Source organism: Saccopteryx bilineata, chromosome 7 (assembly GCF_036850765.1).
Source record: "Saccopteryx bilineata isolate mSacBil1 chromosome 7, mSacBil1_pri_phased_curated, whole genome shotgun sequence".
Taxonomy (NCBI): domain Eukaryota; kingdom Metazoa; phylum Chordata; class Mammalia; order Chiroptera; family Emballonuridae; genus Saccopteryx; species Saccopteryx bilineata.
The window spans coordinates 7,471,153-7,490,667 of NC_089496.1; the positions used below are offsets into that span (position 1 = coordinate 7,471,153).

The window sequence follows — 19,515 nt, forward strand, 5'->3', positions numbered from 1 at the left end:
GTGTTTTCAGCAAGTCAAAGTTGGTGTCATTCCCTTAAAGCCATGCAAATATTTCTCTACTTTGCTGCTTTAATTTTCTGAGGAATTGTTTTCCTAAAAGAGATTAAATAATGATCAGTGTGTGTGAAATTGATGTCTTTTAGAAAAATAGTGCCTAATAGAAAGTGTATCTGCAGGTCTTCCCATGTCTCTGGGGAACAATCTAGCAGTTTTGGTAACTACAGGTATTATTCTGCCACCCATTGTTATGTGTGGTTCCTTTGGGACCAGAGCCTAAGAAAGAGTGATTATCTGAGTCCCCAGGCTCCCAGGCCTGTGCTGAGTAACCATTAAGCTAACAGGCAACCAACATCAATTGTGTCTGTGTAACCCCATGTTTACCTCTGAAATATTTCTATCAGTCTCTTGCCACTCATTGTCAAGATATCATTCTGATGTAGACATGAAAAAATAGAGGTAACAAGAAAATCAGGAGCTTGCAAAGTCATATAGCTAGTAAAAAAAATGTTTTCACTTCCTATGATTACCATGTAAATTTTGTAAATGTATTTATTCTAATGCCCATATCCTAAAATATGTTTTTCAGAGACTACTGCAGTGACCTTAAAATATCAGATAATAACACTGAATTTCTTTTAAATTTCAATGAGTTTATTGATAGAAAAACTCCAAACAATCCATCCTGTAAGTATGCATTAATTCATAATAATTACTTACTTGGTTATAGCCAAAGTGGTCAAATCTTGGTTCAGTTTAGTTTGTTATGATGGTTTACTTATTTACTTTATAAACTTTTAATGGTGAAAATGTAACAATATGGTCTTAGCAAAGAAATTTTATTACATTAAAAAGTGAAATAAAAATTTCAAAGCCACATAATAGATACTTGCAAATGTTTAAATGTAAATAGGATATGCTTATCTTTGCTCCTTTCTCATTTAAGAAGCTTAATTTTGAATGAGCTGTTGAAGGTTTATCATTGCATTGTTCTTGCTATATAGAGAAAAACAAACATATAACATTTTTATCAATTTATATATATTTTCCAATTTATATAATGAGTTTTAATATGAATAATATAAAATCAAAATATAAAGATATATTGCTTAATGATTTGTTTTCTTACTGACATTGTTTTGATCACAGTTAACTGTATATTAATAATATGCTTCTATAATTTCTTATTTTATGAAGTAAATCAAATTGGGTGAAAAGAAATTTTAATAGTTTCTAACTATTATATTTGTCTTTCAAAGACATTTGCATCATTCATATTGTGAAACTTCATAGAGATTTATAGATTCTTAGATTTTAAAACATTTAAAAATCTTAACTTTTTTTACCTAAAAATATTTTATGAATGTGCTATCAGGAATATGCAATACAAATGGGAAACAATAGAAGAAAACCATTTTATGGCAAAAAAGAATTAGTAACTATAATTGGAGAAAAGTATCATAGTTGATTTTTTGTTCCTCCCTCCTCTTCCTTCTCTCTTCCTCCACTCTCTTTTTAAAAAAATATTTTTTTTATCAAAAAGAATTTAAGAAAGCACTTTCACAGTTACAAAGAGCGAACACATGGTTTCTCTCAAATTTAAATTTATCTCATAAAAAGAAATAACTAGAACTTCTAAGAAGGATTAGCTACTCTGAAGACCTGTCTTGGGTAGATGAAGTCTGCATGATCAAGGCTGAACATGAGAGATTCCAAACTTTTCTACTCAGTGTGTGCTCACCCTGACTGAGCCATAGTCTTTGCAATATAATATAATTTACATTATTCTTTATTTTATATTAGTAATTGGCATTCCCAAGAGAGAACTGAAATAATATTATTGAATATTTCTTTAATTATATGCCTATAGATCCTAGGATAGTATGAATATGTTTAAACAAAATACTCTCAGTATAATAATACTAATATCCATCTGTTCTTCAGCTTTTCTCCATTTCACTCACCTTTTATCAGCCTCCCCTGTAATCCAATAAGAAATACTTGAGGTGATTATATAACCATGTGAAAAGTTGAAATTTTATTGGATTTTTTTTTTTTTGTATTTTTATGAAGTGAGAAGCAGGGAGGCACAGAGACAAACTCTCACATATGATCAACCAGAATCCACCTGGCATGCCCACCAGGGGGTGATGCTCTGCCCATCTAGGGCATTGCTCAGTTGCAACCGGAGCCATTCTAAGCACCTGATAGAGCCATCCTCAGTGCCCGGGCCAACTTTGCTCCAATGGAGTCTTGGCTGCAGGAGGGGAAGAGAAAGATAGAGTGAAAGGAGAGAGGGAAGCATGGAAAAGCAGATGGGTGCTTTTCCTGTGTGCCCTGGCCAGGAGTTAAACCCGGGACTTCCAAACGTCGGGCTGATGCTCTACCACTGAGCCAACTGGCCAGGGCTTTTATTGGATTTTTAATTATAAAAAGTAGCTGATAGTTATAAAAGAGCTTATATTATTCTCTGTTACAGATTTTTCTCATATTATCAAGTAATATGTAAAACTAAATCTAAAAGTAAATATCAGTTGTTAGAATTTGACTTAAATAGATTTTTTCAAATGGCTGCAGTCATTTAATTTTGTTTTAAAAAGTACTTACCTGTCAGTAAAATGTCAATTTCAATTATTTAAGTTAATTTATTAACCTACCCAAATGTTAACACTATAGAATAGTTGTCTTACTCCAATGTAAACTAATGTGAAAATGAGTTTGTATGTGTGCATTTGTAAACTGGTAAAGATTAATACTATTAATCTATTTATATATGGAATTAACTGCAGGGGACATATTTCAAGACATATTTTAGACTTACAGGTTAATAGAAATATGAATAAAATTATGAAGTTACAACACTGGTTTATATTACAAATTAGAATAATGGTCTCAATTTTTTTTTTTGTTTTACCTGAAAGGATTTGAGACAAATTATAGCATTCTCTTCCCAAATGGACTACTTCTTCTTAAGTCATGCAGTTTCTAATATAATATAATAAAAAAGATCCTAAAATGAATTGAAAGGAAAACTAAAATATGGATTATATTTATTCTTTAATCCTGGGTGAAAGGTACATTTAATTAAAATAATTAAAGTCAATTAAATGTTTTAGCCTATCTTACTTATACCTTTTGTAGTAATAGGATATTGAAACCTCCTATTCCTTACCTGAATAAAATAAAATTTTATCATAAAAGTTTTAAAGGGTACTTTTAGGTTATTCAGAGCTTGATTAGTATTAAGCAGAGGAGCCAGAAGAAAAGGATTAAAGCAAAGTATTCTAATAATGTGTATTAATTTGACCTTTTTTCTTTTTTTTTTTTAGCAAAAGAGAGAAAGAGAGGGAGAGAAAGAGTGGGGGATGGGGACAGAGAGGGAGAGAAATGAGGAGCATTAACTCATAGTTGTGGCACCTTAGTTGTTCATTGATTGCTTTCTCATATGTGCCTTGATGGGGGGGTTGGGGGTGGGGGGTGCTCCAGCCAAGCCAATGACCCCTTGCTCAACCCAGCAACCTAGGGCTTCAAGCCAGTGACCTTGAGCTTCAAGCCAGTGACCTTCAGGCTCAAGACAGTGGCCATGGGGTCATGACTATGATCCCACTTTCAAGCCAGCAACCCAATGCTCAAGCTGGTACACCCTGTGCTCAAGCCAATGACCTTGGGGTTTTGAACCTGGGTCCTCAGCATCCCAGGCCAATGCTGTATGCACTGGGCTACCACCTGGTCAAGCTGACCATTGATTCTTACCATTTGTTCTTTCCATTACCTTTGAACTTGAACTGATTGGCTCTTTCATCAATATCAGTGGATTCCAAAAGCCAATTTTTCAATAGGACTGGTCTGTAGTAACTTATTATGTTTCTTGGCCAAAAGAAGCAAACAAAAAACTATATAATATTTAATATATAATATAAACTATATAATATATATGTATATAAAATTGTGCATGAAATTATGATGGTTTGGAATCATTACAATAACCTACAATAAAAAAACAAGAGAAATACTTGTTCCTTATTATTTTTTAATTGGCATATTTCATGTATCTTTTTAATAAAGTTTACAAAATAAGTTGCCTCACGTAGAATTGGCTTTTCCACTACTAATTCTGCCCATAGCCTGGAAAATGTGAGGCAAGGTGAAAAATATAAAAAAAATACAAAAATATAATATATTAATTAATTATCTTAATTAAAATATAATTAATGTAATTAAAATATATAATATTTTTAAATCATAGTATTTATTATAAATTGCTTTTAAAAATAGATATTTGTCTCATTATCTTAATTTTAAAATTATGTGGATGTAATTAAGGCTGTCCTTTCTGTGTTAGGTAACACGGATTTGATTAATCGGGTCTTGCTGGATGCAGGTCTTACAAGTGAACTAGTCCAAAATTATTGGAGTAAGCAGAAAAACATGTAAGTATTTGTTCTTATATGACTTCTATTTCAGTTTAGCATTGTTCCAGGAAATTGCTGGAAATAGTTCTAACTTTAAAGTTTATTATTTTTCTTTAATAACAATTCTCAAGAAAATCATTTTGCAATTGTAGAAAACTTGCAGATGTGGGTGTGTGTCAGGAGTAACATCTGCCATTGCTCAGCTACACATGTGGTGTATACACTGCAATGAGACTAGGCATGTTTTTGTGTGTTTCAGCATGTGCGGTAAAATAGGGTTTCTAGTGAATCCTCTTCATTGGAAAGTTCACTTTCTAATAGCACTACCATACACCCAGTCAAGAAACTAGGAAATCTAACTATAGTTCTCATTTATAGTCTCTTCTTCACCCCATTTACAATCAACCACTAAATGCTAAATATTTCTTTTAACAATGTTTTTCTATCTTCTTCACACTTAAGGTCCTAATTTCCATTTCCAAGAATTGCAGCAAATAATTTTAAGCCTTTAGTAATTCCCATTCCTCTAAGTACAATAGCCCCAAGTCTATTCTCCATTCAACTCACACTAGCCAGTCTTAACTTTTATTTGTTTGTTTGTTTGTTTGTTTGTTTGATGTGGGGGGGAAAGAGAGAGTGAGAGGGAGTGACAAACAGGAAGGGAGAGAGATGAGAAGCATCAGGTCATAGTTGTGGCACCTTAGTTGTTCACTGATTGTTTTCTCATATGTGCCTTGACCAGGGATCTCCAGCTGAGTCAGTGACCACTTGCTGAAGCCGGTAACCTCAGGGTTAAAACCTGGGTCCTCTGTATCCCAGGCCAATTCTCTATCCACTATGCCCCTGCCTGGTCAGGTGCCAGTCTTACTTTTATAATTTTTTTTAAGATTTTATTTATTCATTATAGAGAGGGGAGAGAGAGAGAGAGAGAGAGAGAGAGAAGGGGGAGGAGCAAAAAGCATCAATTCCCATACGTGCCTTGACCAGGCAAGCCCAGGGTTTTGAACCAGCAACCTCAGTGTTTCCAGATTGACGCTTTATCCACTGCGCCACCACAGGTCAGGCTACCAGTCTTACTTTTAAAGTGCAGTTCCAGCTCTTGGTTTCATTGAAGATATGCTCCCCCATGTTTATTGCAGCATTATTTACAATAGCCAAGATCTGGAAATAGCTCAAGTGTCTCTCAGTGGAAAAGTGGATTAAAAAGCTGTGGTTCATATACACCATGGAACATTACATGGCCATGAAAAATAAGGAAATCTTACCTTTTGTGATGGCATGGATGGACTTGAAGATTATTATGCTAAGTGAAATAAGCCAAGCAAAGACAAATATCATATTACCTCACTTATATGTGGAATCTAATGAACAAGGTGAATTGAAGAATGAAATAGAGGCAGAGGTGGGGTCACAGGGAGCAGAGGGAGAGCTGTCAGAGGGAAGGGGGAGGAGGGGATGGAATCAGAGAATGTAAAGGGATTAGTAAAATTGTATATACATAAATATACATAACAGATATATATAGATAACAGGAAAGCAAATCCCAGAGGGAAGAGGGAGGGAGTTAGGGGGAAGGGGACAATGGGGGTGTCATGGGGCACATGAGGGTGGGGGTGAGGGATTTCTATTGAGTCAGACACTTGAATTCATGTTAACACAATAAATTTAAATTAATAAATTTTTTTTAAAATGCAGTTCCAATTCCAGGTTTAAGGTGCTGCTCTCTAGCATGGATTTCAAGATCATTCATGAGTTGACCATACTTAAGAAGCTTGCACTCAAGATTTTACTTCCTGTTTTTTTCTCACCTTGTGCCTGCTGCTTTTATCACATTAATACACTCACTCTTCATTAGCTTTCTCTGTATCCTGTCTTGTGGTATCTACCTGCTTTCTCTATCATCTTGGTTAACTCCTATTCCATCTTCAAAATCCAGTGGTATTACTACTTCCTGTGAGATGCCTGTCTTAAGCATCCTTCCTTTGAGCACTTGTTTCTTAGATACTTTACTATTAAAACATAGTTGCATATTGATATATTCACTTTGACTTTCGGTATTTTAGGAATTCATTTTATTTATCTTTGTATCACCAGTACCTAAATTAATACCTTAATAAGAGTAAGTTGACTAAAATATTTCCTTCTTCTCTTCTAGCAAAGGAGTAAAAGCACGGTTTGTTGTGACTGATGGTGGGATTACCAGAGTTTATCCCAAAGAGTAAGTTCAAACAGCATCTGTAAAAATAAGTACACTACAATAGTCTACTGTAAGAAACTGTACATTACTGTATAAGGATGAGGTTTCAGAGAAACAGGTCATTATTCATAAATTAAATTGGAGTCATTGTTTAAAGTACTTATATTATTAAAATATTTCATTTTTTAGAAAGCTATTATGTGATTACCCAGTGATGTATTTGCTTATCAAATATATTACATAGTTTAAGAGATGTCAAAAGAAATTTTTCTTTTTGTAGCCAAAAACTAACCTAGTGAAATGAACATAAGGGTTATAAGCTACAGCAGTGGTAATCAACCTGTTCCCTACCACCCACTAGTGAGCGTTCCAGCTTTCACAGTGGGCGGTAGCAGAGCAACCAAACAGCACCACGATTACATACTAATCGACTAACTGTTGACCAGTGAAGATCAGGACAGCGGTCAGACTCTGTTACAGGGCATCTGTATTGGGACCGCAGCCGACTTCTTTCGCGACCACCTGGCCCGCATTTGCGAGCGGCCAGGTAATTGACCCACAGTCCACACCTGCTGCCCAATCCAGCAGGCAGTTTATGACCGATACTGTCACCCAAAAACTAGCAGTTCGTCATTTTATTACCCCCGTAGACAAAGAACTCCATGGTTCGATGCTTCTTTCTATGACAGAAATTGCCGGACAATGGAGACACCAATTAACATATTTTCATCTCAATTCCCGGATTTTAGGGTCTATAATAGGGTGACATTCTAGGAACACCCCCCTTGGACTGCCAAAACTAGCCGATGTCTCGCTACTTCACCTCAATCGCAAAGAAGTGATGCCATTGACCAACACCTGCTACATAAAATTTTATAAAACGCACAACCAGGAATACTCACTAACTTAGTCTTGTCTCGAAAAACTCTCGCTCAACCACGATACTTATAACGTCGCGACCACACAACAGACTTCAAGCGCATAAGTTTTGTTCACATTACGTAAGTGAAGCTAAACTGTTACATAATCGAAACTAAAGTCAGTATGGAGTTAGATTTCTGAGAGCAAGCACATGCTTACAAGCTTTAAACAAAATATTGTGAAATATCATGAGCCCATGTCTCAAAATATATATATATGCACGCGGCTATTCACCAGTTTCTGAAGATGGGTTTCATAGAATCTGTTGCAAATAAACAACATCCAGTGTGTTTATTGTGCCATAAAACATTATCCAATGAGGCAGTGAAGCCAACCCAGTTGCGAGAACATCTTTCTACAAAGCATCCAAAAGACAAGGACAAGCCCATTGAATATTTTCAGGAAATATATAAAAAAGTTCAAAATCATTCAACTATTGTTGCGTCATTTAAGAAACAACATACAACGAATAAAGATGGATTAATTGCCACTTATTGCATTTCACAAATAATTGCAAAAAGTGGTAAAAGCTATAATATTGGAGAAACTGTAATAATACCCTCTATAAAAGAATTTATCTCAACAGTAATGCATTAGGATATACCTCAAATTTTAAAAATGTTGCCCCTAAGCGATAGCACAGTAAAGTGACAAATTGATGAAATGGCAGTTAATGTTGAAAACAAACTTATAAGTATTCTCCAGAACTCTTCATTTTCCATGCAATTGGACGAATCTACCATTGCAGACAATGGTGCTTTATTGATGGCATATGTACGCTATTTTGATGAAAACAATATATTACGAGAAGAAATGCTATTCGCAATAAATCTCATCACAGATACAAAAAGAATCATCTATATTTAATACTGTGAGAACATACTTTACAAAAAATAATATTCCTTTGAATAATACTGTTGCATGCACTACTGATGGAGCACCATCAATGGTAGGTCGCTATCATGGATTTGTTGCTTATTTGAAGCAAGAAGTGCCAAATATTTTATGTATTCATTGTGTGGTGCACAGACAACGTCTTGTAGGAAAACATCTAAGTACAAGTCTCCATTCATCATTAACTATAATAATTCGAGCCATAAACAAGATCAAATCCAATGCAAAGAATGATAGAATGTTTCGACAGCTTTGCCAGGCCAATAATGAAGATTTTATTAAGTTGCTTTTGCACACAGAAGTTCAGTGGCTGTCAAAGGGTACATCTTTGGCTAGATTTGTAGTATTATATGATAGTGTCATATAACTTTTTGAAAGTAATAAGGAGACCAATCTGTGTCAACAGTTAAAAACAGTAAAGAATGATGCCTTTTACTTGGCAGATATTTTGAAGAGGTTTAACGATGTCAATTTGCAGCTTCAAGGAGCTAATAAAACTCTTATAGGTTGCCAAAGTATTGTGCTATTATTTACTGACAAACTTGAACTACTTTGTCATAACCTATTGAAGAGAGAATTTTGTCAGTTTCCTCAATTATCATCTATAAAAGATGATGTAACTCCAGAGGATATTGACAGATTCAGTGGCCACTTCAACTAACTTAAATTGGACATGGAAAAACAATTTGAAAATATTTTGAAATTGAAGGTGTATGACTGGATGAAAAATCCTTTTACTGCAAATATTGAAGAGGCTGATACAACTTGCCAAGAAGAACTGTTAGAAATTAGATATGATGAAGAAAGTAAACATAAATTCGACAGTGGTGGATATGAAAACCTATGGCAAAACAAAAAAATACCGGTCTTATATCCAAATATGTAGAAAATGGTATTCAGTTTATTGATACCTTTTCCTACTTCATATCTTGTGGAATCAGGATTTAGTGCTATTAATCATATTATGACAAAAGAAAGAAACTGCCTGAATATTTCCGAAAGGGGAGACTTCGTTTGTTCCTCACAAAAATTGAACAGGATGTTCAATATTTAGTTTCCCAGCATCAGCCTCAAGCATCCCACTAATAATTCAATGAAGTAATGTAATTTCTATGTATGCAAAGTATAACTAAAAAGATAGATTTAACTATATAAGTTGTTTTTTATAAAGATTTATTCTGCCAAACTTAGCAAAAATCCAACATAAACTACTTGGTAAGTAATTATTATTATATGCTTTAACTTGCTGTAACTCTGCTTTATAAAGTTTATAAAGTAAAGTTACTTCCCTACTTTATAAATCACCATTACTGTGGAACCGGTGGGCGGTTAGAAAACGTTACTACTAACAGAGATACAAAAGTGGGCAGTAGGTTTAAAAGATTGACTGCCCCTGAGTTACAGGATATATTTGTATAGCTCTTCATTTTTTTTACTCTTCTTCAATAAATCTTACCTCTGTTTATCTTCAGAACAGACTGTAAAGTAGGCTGGGAAGACTTATTAATATTTAATTATCCTATTTACTGACTTGTCCAGAATTACCTAGTTAGTAAATGACAGAGTATAACTAGAAGTCAGCTTTTCCTGACCCTTTATATAATTCTGTGTATTTCTATCTATTGCTTAGTCGTAGTGTCATTTACTCTATCAAAGACTTCTAACTTCCTTAGACATAACTGATGTAGAAATATCTGTAAATTTCAGTTTTGTTCACCCAGAGAAAAGTAGATTATTAGGTAGATTAAAGAATAAAAATGATGAGCCATTTCCTCTTTAGGGCTGGAGAAAATTGGCAAGAAAACCCAGAAACATATGAGGACAGCTTCTATAAAAGGAGTTTGGATAATGATAACTATGTTTTCACTGCACCATTCTTTAACAGTAAGTGTTACTTTGGAATTTAGTTTTTCAATTAAAAAAATTAAATATTGCTACTACCTGCATTTACCCAAACAATATAAGATAATTGATCAGGTAGTCATTATTAGGTATACACTTTATGCTGACTTAGAAAAGACAGAAGCATCTATTTCATTGAGAGGGTAAAAAGCACCTACAGGAAACAGTCATCCAATAATGTAGAGACAGCTGATCTACAGGTATGCATAATACAGAGAAACACATATAGATAATTCCACATTTAACAAACTGAAAATATATTGAAAATGTTTAATGAATTTTGAAAAATATATTTACTTCATTTTAATCAATTTAAGTATATTATTTATAAAAATTAATAATAGCCATATTTTAAATTATTTTATTATCTAATTTTCTCCACATTTTCTCATTTAATTACTCAACCTTTCTGGGGGTAGGTAATATTTATCCTCATTTTCACAGGTGGGAAAACTGAAGTTCAGAAAATTTCAGAGCTTTGGCCAGGGACATATATCTTTCAAAATGCAAAGGTGGTTTGGGGAAGCTAAGATCAATCCCTCCACTTCAGTTGCCTTCACAATGTTTTAGCAAATGTTGTGAACCCGAGAGCTGGCTTGTATCCATTAGATTGTGGAGTAGAAGTGGCCAAGCTGAGTAATTCACATCCCAAAGTCAATTTTTTTCTAACCAATTTATGGACACTCACTCCAGTTACCCTGGTATATATTATATATCTATGCTAGAATAGTTACCTATTGAAAAGAATTCAATATTATTTGATGTATCTAGATAAGTTTCTTTTTCATTTCTTTTAGAAAGTGGACCTGGTGCTTACGAATCCGGCATTATGGTAAGCAAAGCTGTGGAAATATACATCCAAGGAAAACAACTTAAACCTGCAGGTATGCATACAGATTGTATAAATACACAGAAACCAAATTAAATGTGACCTAAAATTTATATTAAAAATGGGCAATGCTCATCAGGAAGGCTATCAGAAAGCTTTACCCAAAACAAAGTAAAAAACAGGCAAATTTTAAAAAACAATAAAATTTATAGTGTAAAAAGTTTGAGGAATTTTCAATGAAGTATGTGTACTTGTACACTTTTGAAATATATTTATGGAGTCAATTTAGTGTCATATATCAAAATTCAAAATGCTGGATCAGTCTAGCAATGCTACTCTAGAAGTCCATCCTAAAAGACACTTTCAAATACACAGAAGGGTACATGGACAAGGCTGTGAATGTCTGTAATGATGTAAACATGGAAAGTTTAGTTTCCATCATCGGAGAATAAATTATATACATCTAGACTGTGTGTCTATTAAAAAATATTATGTAGAGATCTTCTCTTTAAAAAACTTCCTATAAAATAGATAGAAAAATGAATTATTGTTAAAACAAATCAAACAAGAAAACACAATTTTAGAACAGCATCAGTGGGAATTGGAACTAGGGTTAAATGAATAGATACAATACACAGGGACAGTCTCAGCATACTGTTTCAAGTTTATGATGCTCACTCCCAGAAAATCTGTAAAAATTTGAGACTTGGGTATTTCAGCTTATGTCATTAGCGTTGTACTTACAGACTATGTGGGCGAACTACAGTGTGTCCGTAAAGTCATGGTTCACTTTTGACTGGTCACAGGAAAGCAACAAAAGACTATAGAAATGTGAAATCTGCACCAAATAAAAGGAAAACTCTCCCAGTTTCATACCTCTTCAGTGCAGTTCGATGTGGACTCACGCACAGATTTTTTAGGGCTCCTTAGGTAGCTATCCCGTATAGCCTCTACAGACTCGTCACTGACTGATGGCCTACCAGAACGGAGTTTCTCCACCAAACTGCCGGTTTCCTTCAACTACTTATCCCACCGAGTAATGTTATTCCTATGTGGTGGCACTTTGCTATAAATGCACCGATATTCATGTTGCACTTTGCTTACGGATTCGAATTTTGCGAGCCACAGAACACACTGAACTTTCCTCTGTACCGTCCACATCTCGAATGGCATGGCCGTGGGCTGCTCCGCTGTATACACGGTGTTATGTCATCATCTGCACATGCGCACATGCTGCCATATCTTCCTACAGAAACTGGGAGAGTTTTCCTTTTATTTGGTGCAGATTTCACATTTCTATCATCTTTTGTTGCTTTCCTGTGACCGGTCAAAAGTGCACTATGACTTTACGGACACACTGTAGTTTGGTTGCACGCAATGGAAGAATATGCAGTACAGTATACATCATAGTATATTTATGTCCATTTACTTTTCTATGGCTTAGTTGTGTTTTTATGTTCTAGATTATGATTTTACAACTATGTTAGGACAGGTAAGTGACTTAGGTTAAGGTGTGCTTTGATATACACCAAAATTTGGGTTATGTCATTGTAGGAATGGAACTGTGTAGTACCCCAAGGACCCTTGTAGTAACAGTTATTATTTTTTTTCATTGTATGATTCAATACTGACTTTTTGAAAGGGCAGGTATTAGAGCACCTGGAGAAGGAAGATAAATTGCCTTCCTGCTCTTGAGGGCAGTCTTATCTCTCAGTGTTTCAACTACATAGGTGGATTCACCCCTTCTCTCCTTCCCTCAACTCCTTTGACTTACTTATTCTCTCAGACATTCCTTCATTCTTCTACTCTCCCACCCATGCATCCTCTCATCTTGTCATCTGTCCACTCCTTAATAAACATTACTTAAGCATCTATTGCATATGTTGGCAAAGTTAAGGAATTCTTGTAAGACAATCTACTTGAATAACCTTCTATTAGTAAGGCTGCTCCTAACATTATCACTTACTTTTTTTTTTAGCTAATCATCTATATTAGTTCATTGGTCAGGTTGTGGCAAATGAATAAACTGTGTTATGAATATAAAGGAAATTTACATTATAGTTGAAGAGCTGTCCGCATTACTTCTTAATGAAAACCCCAAGGAATAACTCTGTAATAAACATTGCATTCAACCCAAATTTAATGCTATTGCATAAAATACCTATTTATTGCAGCTAAGTAAAGTTGAAATCAAATAAAATTTTCAATATGCAGCTGAAATTAATTATTTTTTTTAATCTCAAGAAACTTACATTTGCCTGCCCAGGAATTTTCAAATATGAAAGGAAAAATAGATATGTGAGAATCATAGCTACACTTTTTAAAGGTATATGTCCATTTTTCTTTTACATTTTTTTTCAGTTGTTGGAATTAAAATTGATGTATATTCCTGGATAGAGAATTTCACCAAAACATCAATCAGGGATCCGGTAAGATTATTTTTTAACATTACTTTGCTATATATAAGGTCTACCGGAAAGTTCTGTTCGTTTCTATCACAAGTTTCGACACGTAAACACGTTTATTTGGCGCATGTGTGCCTCTTTATTTTTATCACTTAATGTATACATACTGATGTAGCAAATTAACTAAAACAAAGTTGATTCACATTAGTCTTATGTGTGAAGCCATAGTGTACCCATGGCTACTGATAAAGTTCATTTACGCCACTGTAATTTTTACAAATTTCAACAAGGAAGAAATGCTACAGAAGCATGTCTGTCGCATCCACCATATTCCCCGGACTTAGCACCCTCCGACTATCACTTGTTTTTGTCCTTACAAAATTTTTTGAAGGGCAAAAACTTCAAAAATGAAGAAGATATCAAAGAAGCACTGGTTCAATTTTTCACATCAAAAGATAAAACATTTTTCAAAAATGGAATATACAAATCGCCCTCATGCTGGCAAGAAATCATTAATAATAATGGCAATAATATTATTTAATAAAGTTTGTTGACGGTAAGAAAAATTTGTATCTTGTTTTATTCCAAAAACGGGCAGAACTTTCCGGTAGACCTTAATAATCTCAAATGTAAATAAGTGCACAAAATCTCATACAGAGGCAAAAGAAATTTTCTTTTTTTTTGTAACAGAGACAGGGAGAGACAGAGAGAGGGACAGACAGACAGGAATGGAGAGAGATGAGAAGAATCAATTCTTCATTGCAGCTTCTTAGTTGTTCATTGATTGCTTTCCCATGTGTGCCTTGACCAGGTGACTACAGCAGACTGAGTGACCCTTTGCTCAAGGGTCACTACAGCCAAGCCAGCGACCTTGGGCTCAAGCTGGTGAGCCTTGCTCAAATGAGATGAGCCCGCGCTCAAGCTGGTGACCTCGGGGTTTTGAACCTGGGTCCTCCACATCCCAGTCCAACGCTCTATTCACTGTTCCACTGCCTGGCTAGGCAAGGCAAAAGAAAATTTCAGTTTCCCATTTTTTAAAGATTTTTTGTTTAATCATTTAATAAATATAAAAATATTTCTGTTATAATTTGAAATTCTAGTGTAGATATGTAGTAGTGGTTATTTTCTATTTTTTTTTTTATTAAGTGAGAGGCAGGGAGACAGACAGACTCCCGCATGCACCCCAACAGGGATCCACTGGCAGACCCTCTGGTGTGATGCTCTGCCCATCTGAGGCCACTGCTGCATCGCTTGTGCAACTGAGCTCTGTTAGCTCCTGAGGCTGAGGCCATGGAGCCATACTCAGTGCCTAGGGCCAACTTGCTTGAACCATTTGAACAATGGCTGTGGGAGGGGAAGAGAGAGAGATAGAGGAGGAAGAGAAGGGGGAGGAGTGGAGAAGCAGATGGTTGCTTCTCCTGTGTGCCCTGACTGTGAATCGAACCTAAGACTTCAACACGCCGGACTGATGCTCTACCACTGAGCCAACCAGCTGGAGCCTATTTTCTAATTTTGAAGATGAAGTCATTATTTTTTTTATTATAGAATAGAATGATCTTACATTCTGATTTATATTTGTAACATAGTAATAAAATGATATATTTAAAATTGAATTTTAAAAATGTGGTGATGATTGTATTTTGTCTTCCAGTGTGCTGGTCCAGTTTGTGACTGCAAAAGAAACAGTGATGTAAGAAAACTTTAAAAATTTTAACTATAATTTTTCTTGTTACTCTTGCTAAGATTTTATGATTTAAAAAAAGATGCAGGAAATATTAATCAAATGCTAAGAAAATTACTCCATAGAGTTGTGAGCTAGTTCATAGGTAAGAATTTGAATTATATGCTTTTAATTCCTAACTTTAAATGCTTCTAATTTTAAAAAGATTAATGTATTATGGAGAATTATAATAAGCCATATCAATATGAACTATATTTTCTTCTGTCTTAAATGTGTTAGGTTATTTTAAAGAGATTTATATTTGCCTCTGTTTCTGGGTGGAAAGTTTCTAACCAAAGTGTACTTCTCAGTTATCACTGCAGTCTCCTCTCCTCTGTCCACCAGCCTGGACTGCTCCCTCCACAGATAGCTCGCCTCCTGCAGTGGGAGCCGGCCCTGGTGTGGCCGAAGGGAGCCCTGAGTTGCTGCCGTCCTGTCTCACACTGTGTTTACAGTTATGCGGAGTGGTTTTAACTAACCTAGGAATTATAGAATTGATTATAAAGTTCTGCTATCTTGAACTGGATTTTACATTGCCATCCATTTTATTTCTGTTTGAGAGATTGAAAAAGCAAACGTGGACTTTCTTTGTTCAAAAGCTAAGGATACTCTAAGAATAATTCTAGATAAATTATTTAAAAAGTGAATAAAGAATGAATACCACTCTTCTGTTCACCTTATCTACATGAATATTTCCAAGGGAAACAATGGGTTTATATTTCCTTATCACTTCTAGACATCAAAATTATAAGCCAATAATTTAATTATTTTTGTAGTTTGTCCATTTTACAGAGACTTTGTAAACATAGATTATGAAAATTATGTTTTTAGAGCAAAGGTTTTAACAAGCTGCTTCCACAGTGGAAAATGGAATATACAGCCCCAGTTCTAAAAACAATGTTTTAGATTGTGATAATTGTGACTTTTATACAATAAAAATTATTAAATTGATTTATGCATCTAGACATGATTTAAACTGGGTGGGAATTTATTCTATATTTCAGGATTAATGAATTTTTTTAGTCACTAGCATTTACTGTTTTGCTTTTTAATTATTTTTTGATCGAGCATTTTAAGGAGACAGAGGGAGGGCAGAAAGAACTCATTTGTTATTGAACTCAGCTGTGCATCCGCTGACCGCTTCCCACCTATGCCCCGACCAGATGGCAAATCTGCAACCTTGGGGTTTCGGAGGGCGTGCTCACCGGCTGAGCTTGCTGGCCAGCGCTGCTTCCTTTAAATCTCAATTTATCCAACCAAATATTTTTAATATAAAATAGTTATAAATATTCTCAGGCTGCTATTTTTTTTTGAGTCTGTGAAACATGGTGTCTAAAATTTATTTTAAAATATTTTTAATCAAATCTTAAAATGTACTTAAAATAATTATACATTATAAAACATTTTGGTCTTATTTACTGAATCATTCAGATGACTTTGGAGTGGCAAATGGATTATTTCTAATTTGTTCTTAAGAGTCAAGACTGAGTAGTCAGTTTTATCTGGTTGGATAGTTGTGGAGTAGCAAGGCCTGAGGGTTTGATAGGAATCTATGCATGCTCTTAATTTATTATCTTAGATCTCTTGAGCATACATGTTCAAGAGAAGACATAGTGATTTGAATTTTTCTCCTATTGTTGATATAATCATCTACATATTATCGACTAATGAAAATGCAACCTTCCAACTTTCCTAAAAATGTGTTAACTGCTATTTTTATTTTAATAGGTAATGGATTGTGTGATTCTAGATGATGGTGGCTTTCTTTTAATGGCAAATCATGATGATTATACTAACCAGGTATGAACCTAATGTGAAAAGAACTAAAGTTTCCTAAATATATTTTCAAGATCAATATTACAATAGTCCTTCATACCATAATAGAAATTGATGAGTTATTATTATTTTTTTTGTATTTTTCTGAAGTTGGAAACGGGGAGGCAGTCAGACAGACTCCCACATGTGCAGGACCGGGATCCACCCAGCATGCCCACCAGGGGGCGATGCTCTGCCCATCTGGACATTGCTCTGTTGCATCCAGAGTCATTCTAGCATCTGAGGCAGAGGCCACAGAGCCATCCTCAGCGCCCGGGCCAACTTTGCTCCAGTGGAGCCTCGGCTGTGGGAGGGGAAGAGAGAGACAGAGAGGAAGGAGAGGGGGAGGGGTGGAGAAGCAGATGGGTGCTTCTCCTGTGTGCCCTGGCTGGGAATCGAACCCAGGACTCCTGCACGCCAGGCCGACGCTCTACCACTGAGCCAACCAGCCAGGGCGATGAGTTATTTTTATTACAAATTTTCAAGTGCTTAATATTATATGGTATTAAGAAATGCATCTTAAATCTAAGTTTTTACTTATATATGTTAGTTGAGTTTACTTTCCTAGTACTCACAGTAATTAAACCATATAGCTAAAGATCTGAATATGACATGAACTTTTTATTTTTGCTCTCAGAAATTTAGAATATTTTCATATACTAATTATCAGTTGATAATGTCTAGCTTAATACATGGCTGGGTTGAAACAGGTGAAGTTTCTACTCCCAAATTTGCAAAATAGCAGCACATAGTCTGTTTGGTTCACACAGAATTTTGAACAAATTAGAATTTGTTGCTAACCTATTTTGTTACTGAATCTACGTTTCTGGCTTCTCAAAAAAAATAAAAGATCTCTCAATGACCTTTTTCTACCTAAAAATGTTGATGGACTGGAGTTTAGTATTAAACTGTAGGTTAATCTTCTGATAACACTAGAAGTTGCCCCTGTAGATGACTCGCTAAAGTTCATCACAGTCCCTAGAAATTTCTTTCTTTCTTACGTACCCATCCATTTTTCTTATTTATGCTACTTTTCTCAACCCCTGAAGGCATTTAATTGTATCCCTAATTCTGAGTAGATTGTGTCCATTCCTTCCACAAATATCACACAGAGCCATTGAGTAATTAGAACATCTAATCTCATTTGCATTCTTTCGGAGTGTCATATCCTGGTTTATTATTTGCTTTTGTTTTAAAGCTCTCAACTATATAGTTTTAGTACACAGTTCTTTGTATTATTTCTTTTCATTCTATTGGTTCAGGTGTTAACATTTGACTTTAATTTGAAATCGTTTTCTTTTCTGTGCCAGATTGGAAGATTTTTTGGAGAAATTGATCCAAGTTTGATGAGACACCTGGTTAATATATCAGTCTATGCTTTTAACAAATCTTATGATTATCAGTCGGTGTGTGAGCCTGGTGCTGCACCAAAACAAGGAGCAGGACATCGCTCGGCATACGTGGTCAGTAATGTCCATGTCGCCCCTTCCTATCCAAGGAACATTCAGTGTAGATTAATGCAGTGACTTTTCCATTATATTTTCCTAGCCATCAATAGCGGACATATTACACATTGGCTGGTGGGCTACTGCTGCAGCCTGGTAAGTCAACATTGTATTTTTATCAATAATAAGAGAAAGATGTCAAATAGTAAGGAACTTGATGAAAATATGAATTTTGTGACATGTAAATAATTATTATGGGAGTTACTGTTTTTGTTGTTTTTGGCAGCACATATCGGTGATACTTATAAATAGTTCCTCCTATGTGATCAGTGTACAGCTGGTACAATTTTTTTTTTTAATATGAAAACAATGTTATGCTCATGCAAACTTCAGCCTCTTTAAGAGACTTCTTTTTTCTATAGGTCCTTTTCATTTGTCTCTCTTCTTTATACTCTACTCAATTTCTTAAATTTTAGGTGTTTATATCTCTACTATATATTTATTGCCTTCAATATCCAAATTAGATTTCTTCATCAATCCAATTCACTCCATGATGACTTATCTTTCTACTTCTTTACTGTTCATATAAAGGCTGGCATAGTTTAAGAGGCATCATCTTGCTGAAATGGATCTAATTCTTTTTTTTTTCATTGACTCCATCCTTCTACATCCTTTAACCCTCACCTATAACCTGCCACCTATGAAAATGAGACATTTAAACTGCTTAGTGAAGCACTATGGGAAGTCTGGAAGATCAAGTTTGTCATTGTTTGGTTCTGGTTAGTCAAGTAACTAAACCTCCTATTGTGTCTGGGATCCATTCCCTCCTTCCTTCCCTCCTGCCTCTTTCTTCAGTGTCAGTTCTCTACTGTACTATCCCAGCCTTAGCCCATGGAGGGTAACCTCTAATATTCATTTGATATTGAGGCTTTCCCAACTAAAATTAAATGATTATAAAGTTGCAAAGATGGTAACATT

At 35.0% G+C, this 19,515-nt stretch overlaps 1 protein-coding gene across 10 annotated transcripts in view; it reads left to right on the forward strand.

Moving 5' to 3' along the window:
- CACNA2D1 (calcium voltage-gated channel auxiliary subunit alpha2delta 1) overlaps positions 1-19,515 on the forward strand; it is a 591,296-nt gene that overhangs the window by 539,971 nt on the left and 31,810 nt on the right. For 9 of the 10 annotated variants that reach the window (XM_066238142.1, XM_066238148.1, XM_066238143.1 and 6 more), the window contains 10 exons: positions 587-684; positions 4,340-4,427; positions 6,565-6,627; positions 10,202-10,305; positions 11,121-11,207; positions 13,514-13,581; positions 15,209-15,247; positions 17,006-17,077; positions 18,403-18,555; positions 18,641-18,693. In XM_066238142.1, coding sequence (XP_066094239.1) covers positions 587-684; positions 4,340-4,427; positions 6,565-6,627; positions 10,202-10,305; positions 11,121-11,207; positions 13,514-13,581; positions 15,209-15,247; positions 17,006-17,077; positions 18,403-18,555; positions 18,641-18,693 — 825 coding nt within the window. Of the gene's footprint in view, positions 1-586; positions 685-4,339; positions 4,428-6,564; positions 6,628-10,201; positions 10,306-11,120; positions 11,208-13,513; positions 13,582-15,208; positions 15,248-17,005; positions 17,078-18,402; positions 18,556-18,640; positions 18,694-19,515 lie in introns of those variants that run through there. The other variant, XM_066238152.1, reaches the window with a different exon arrangement.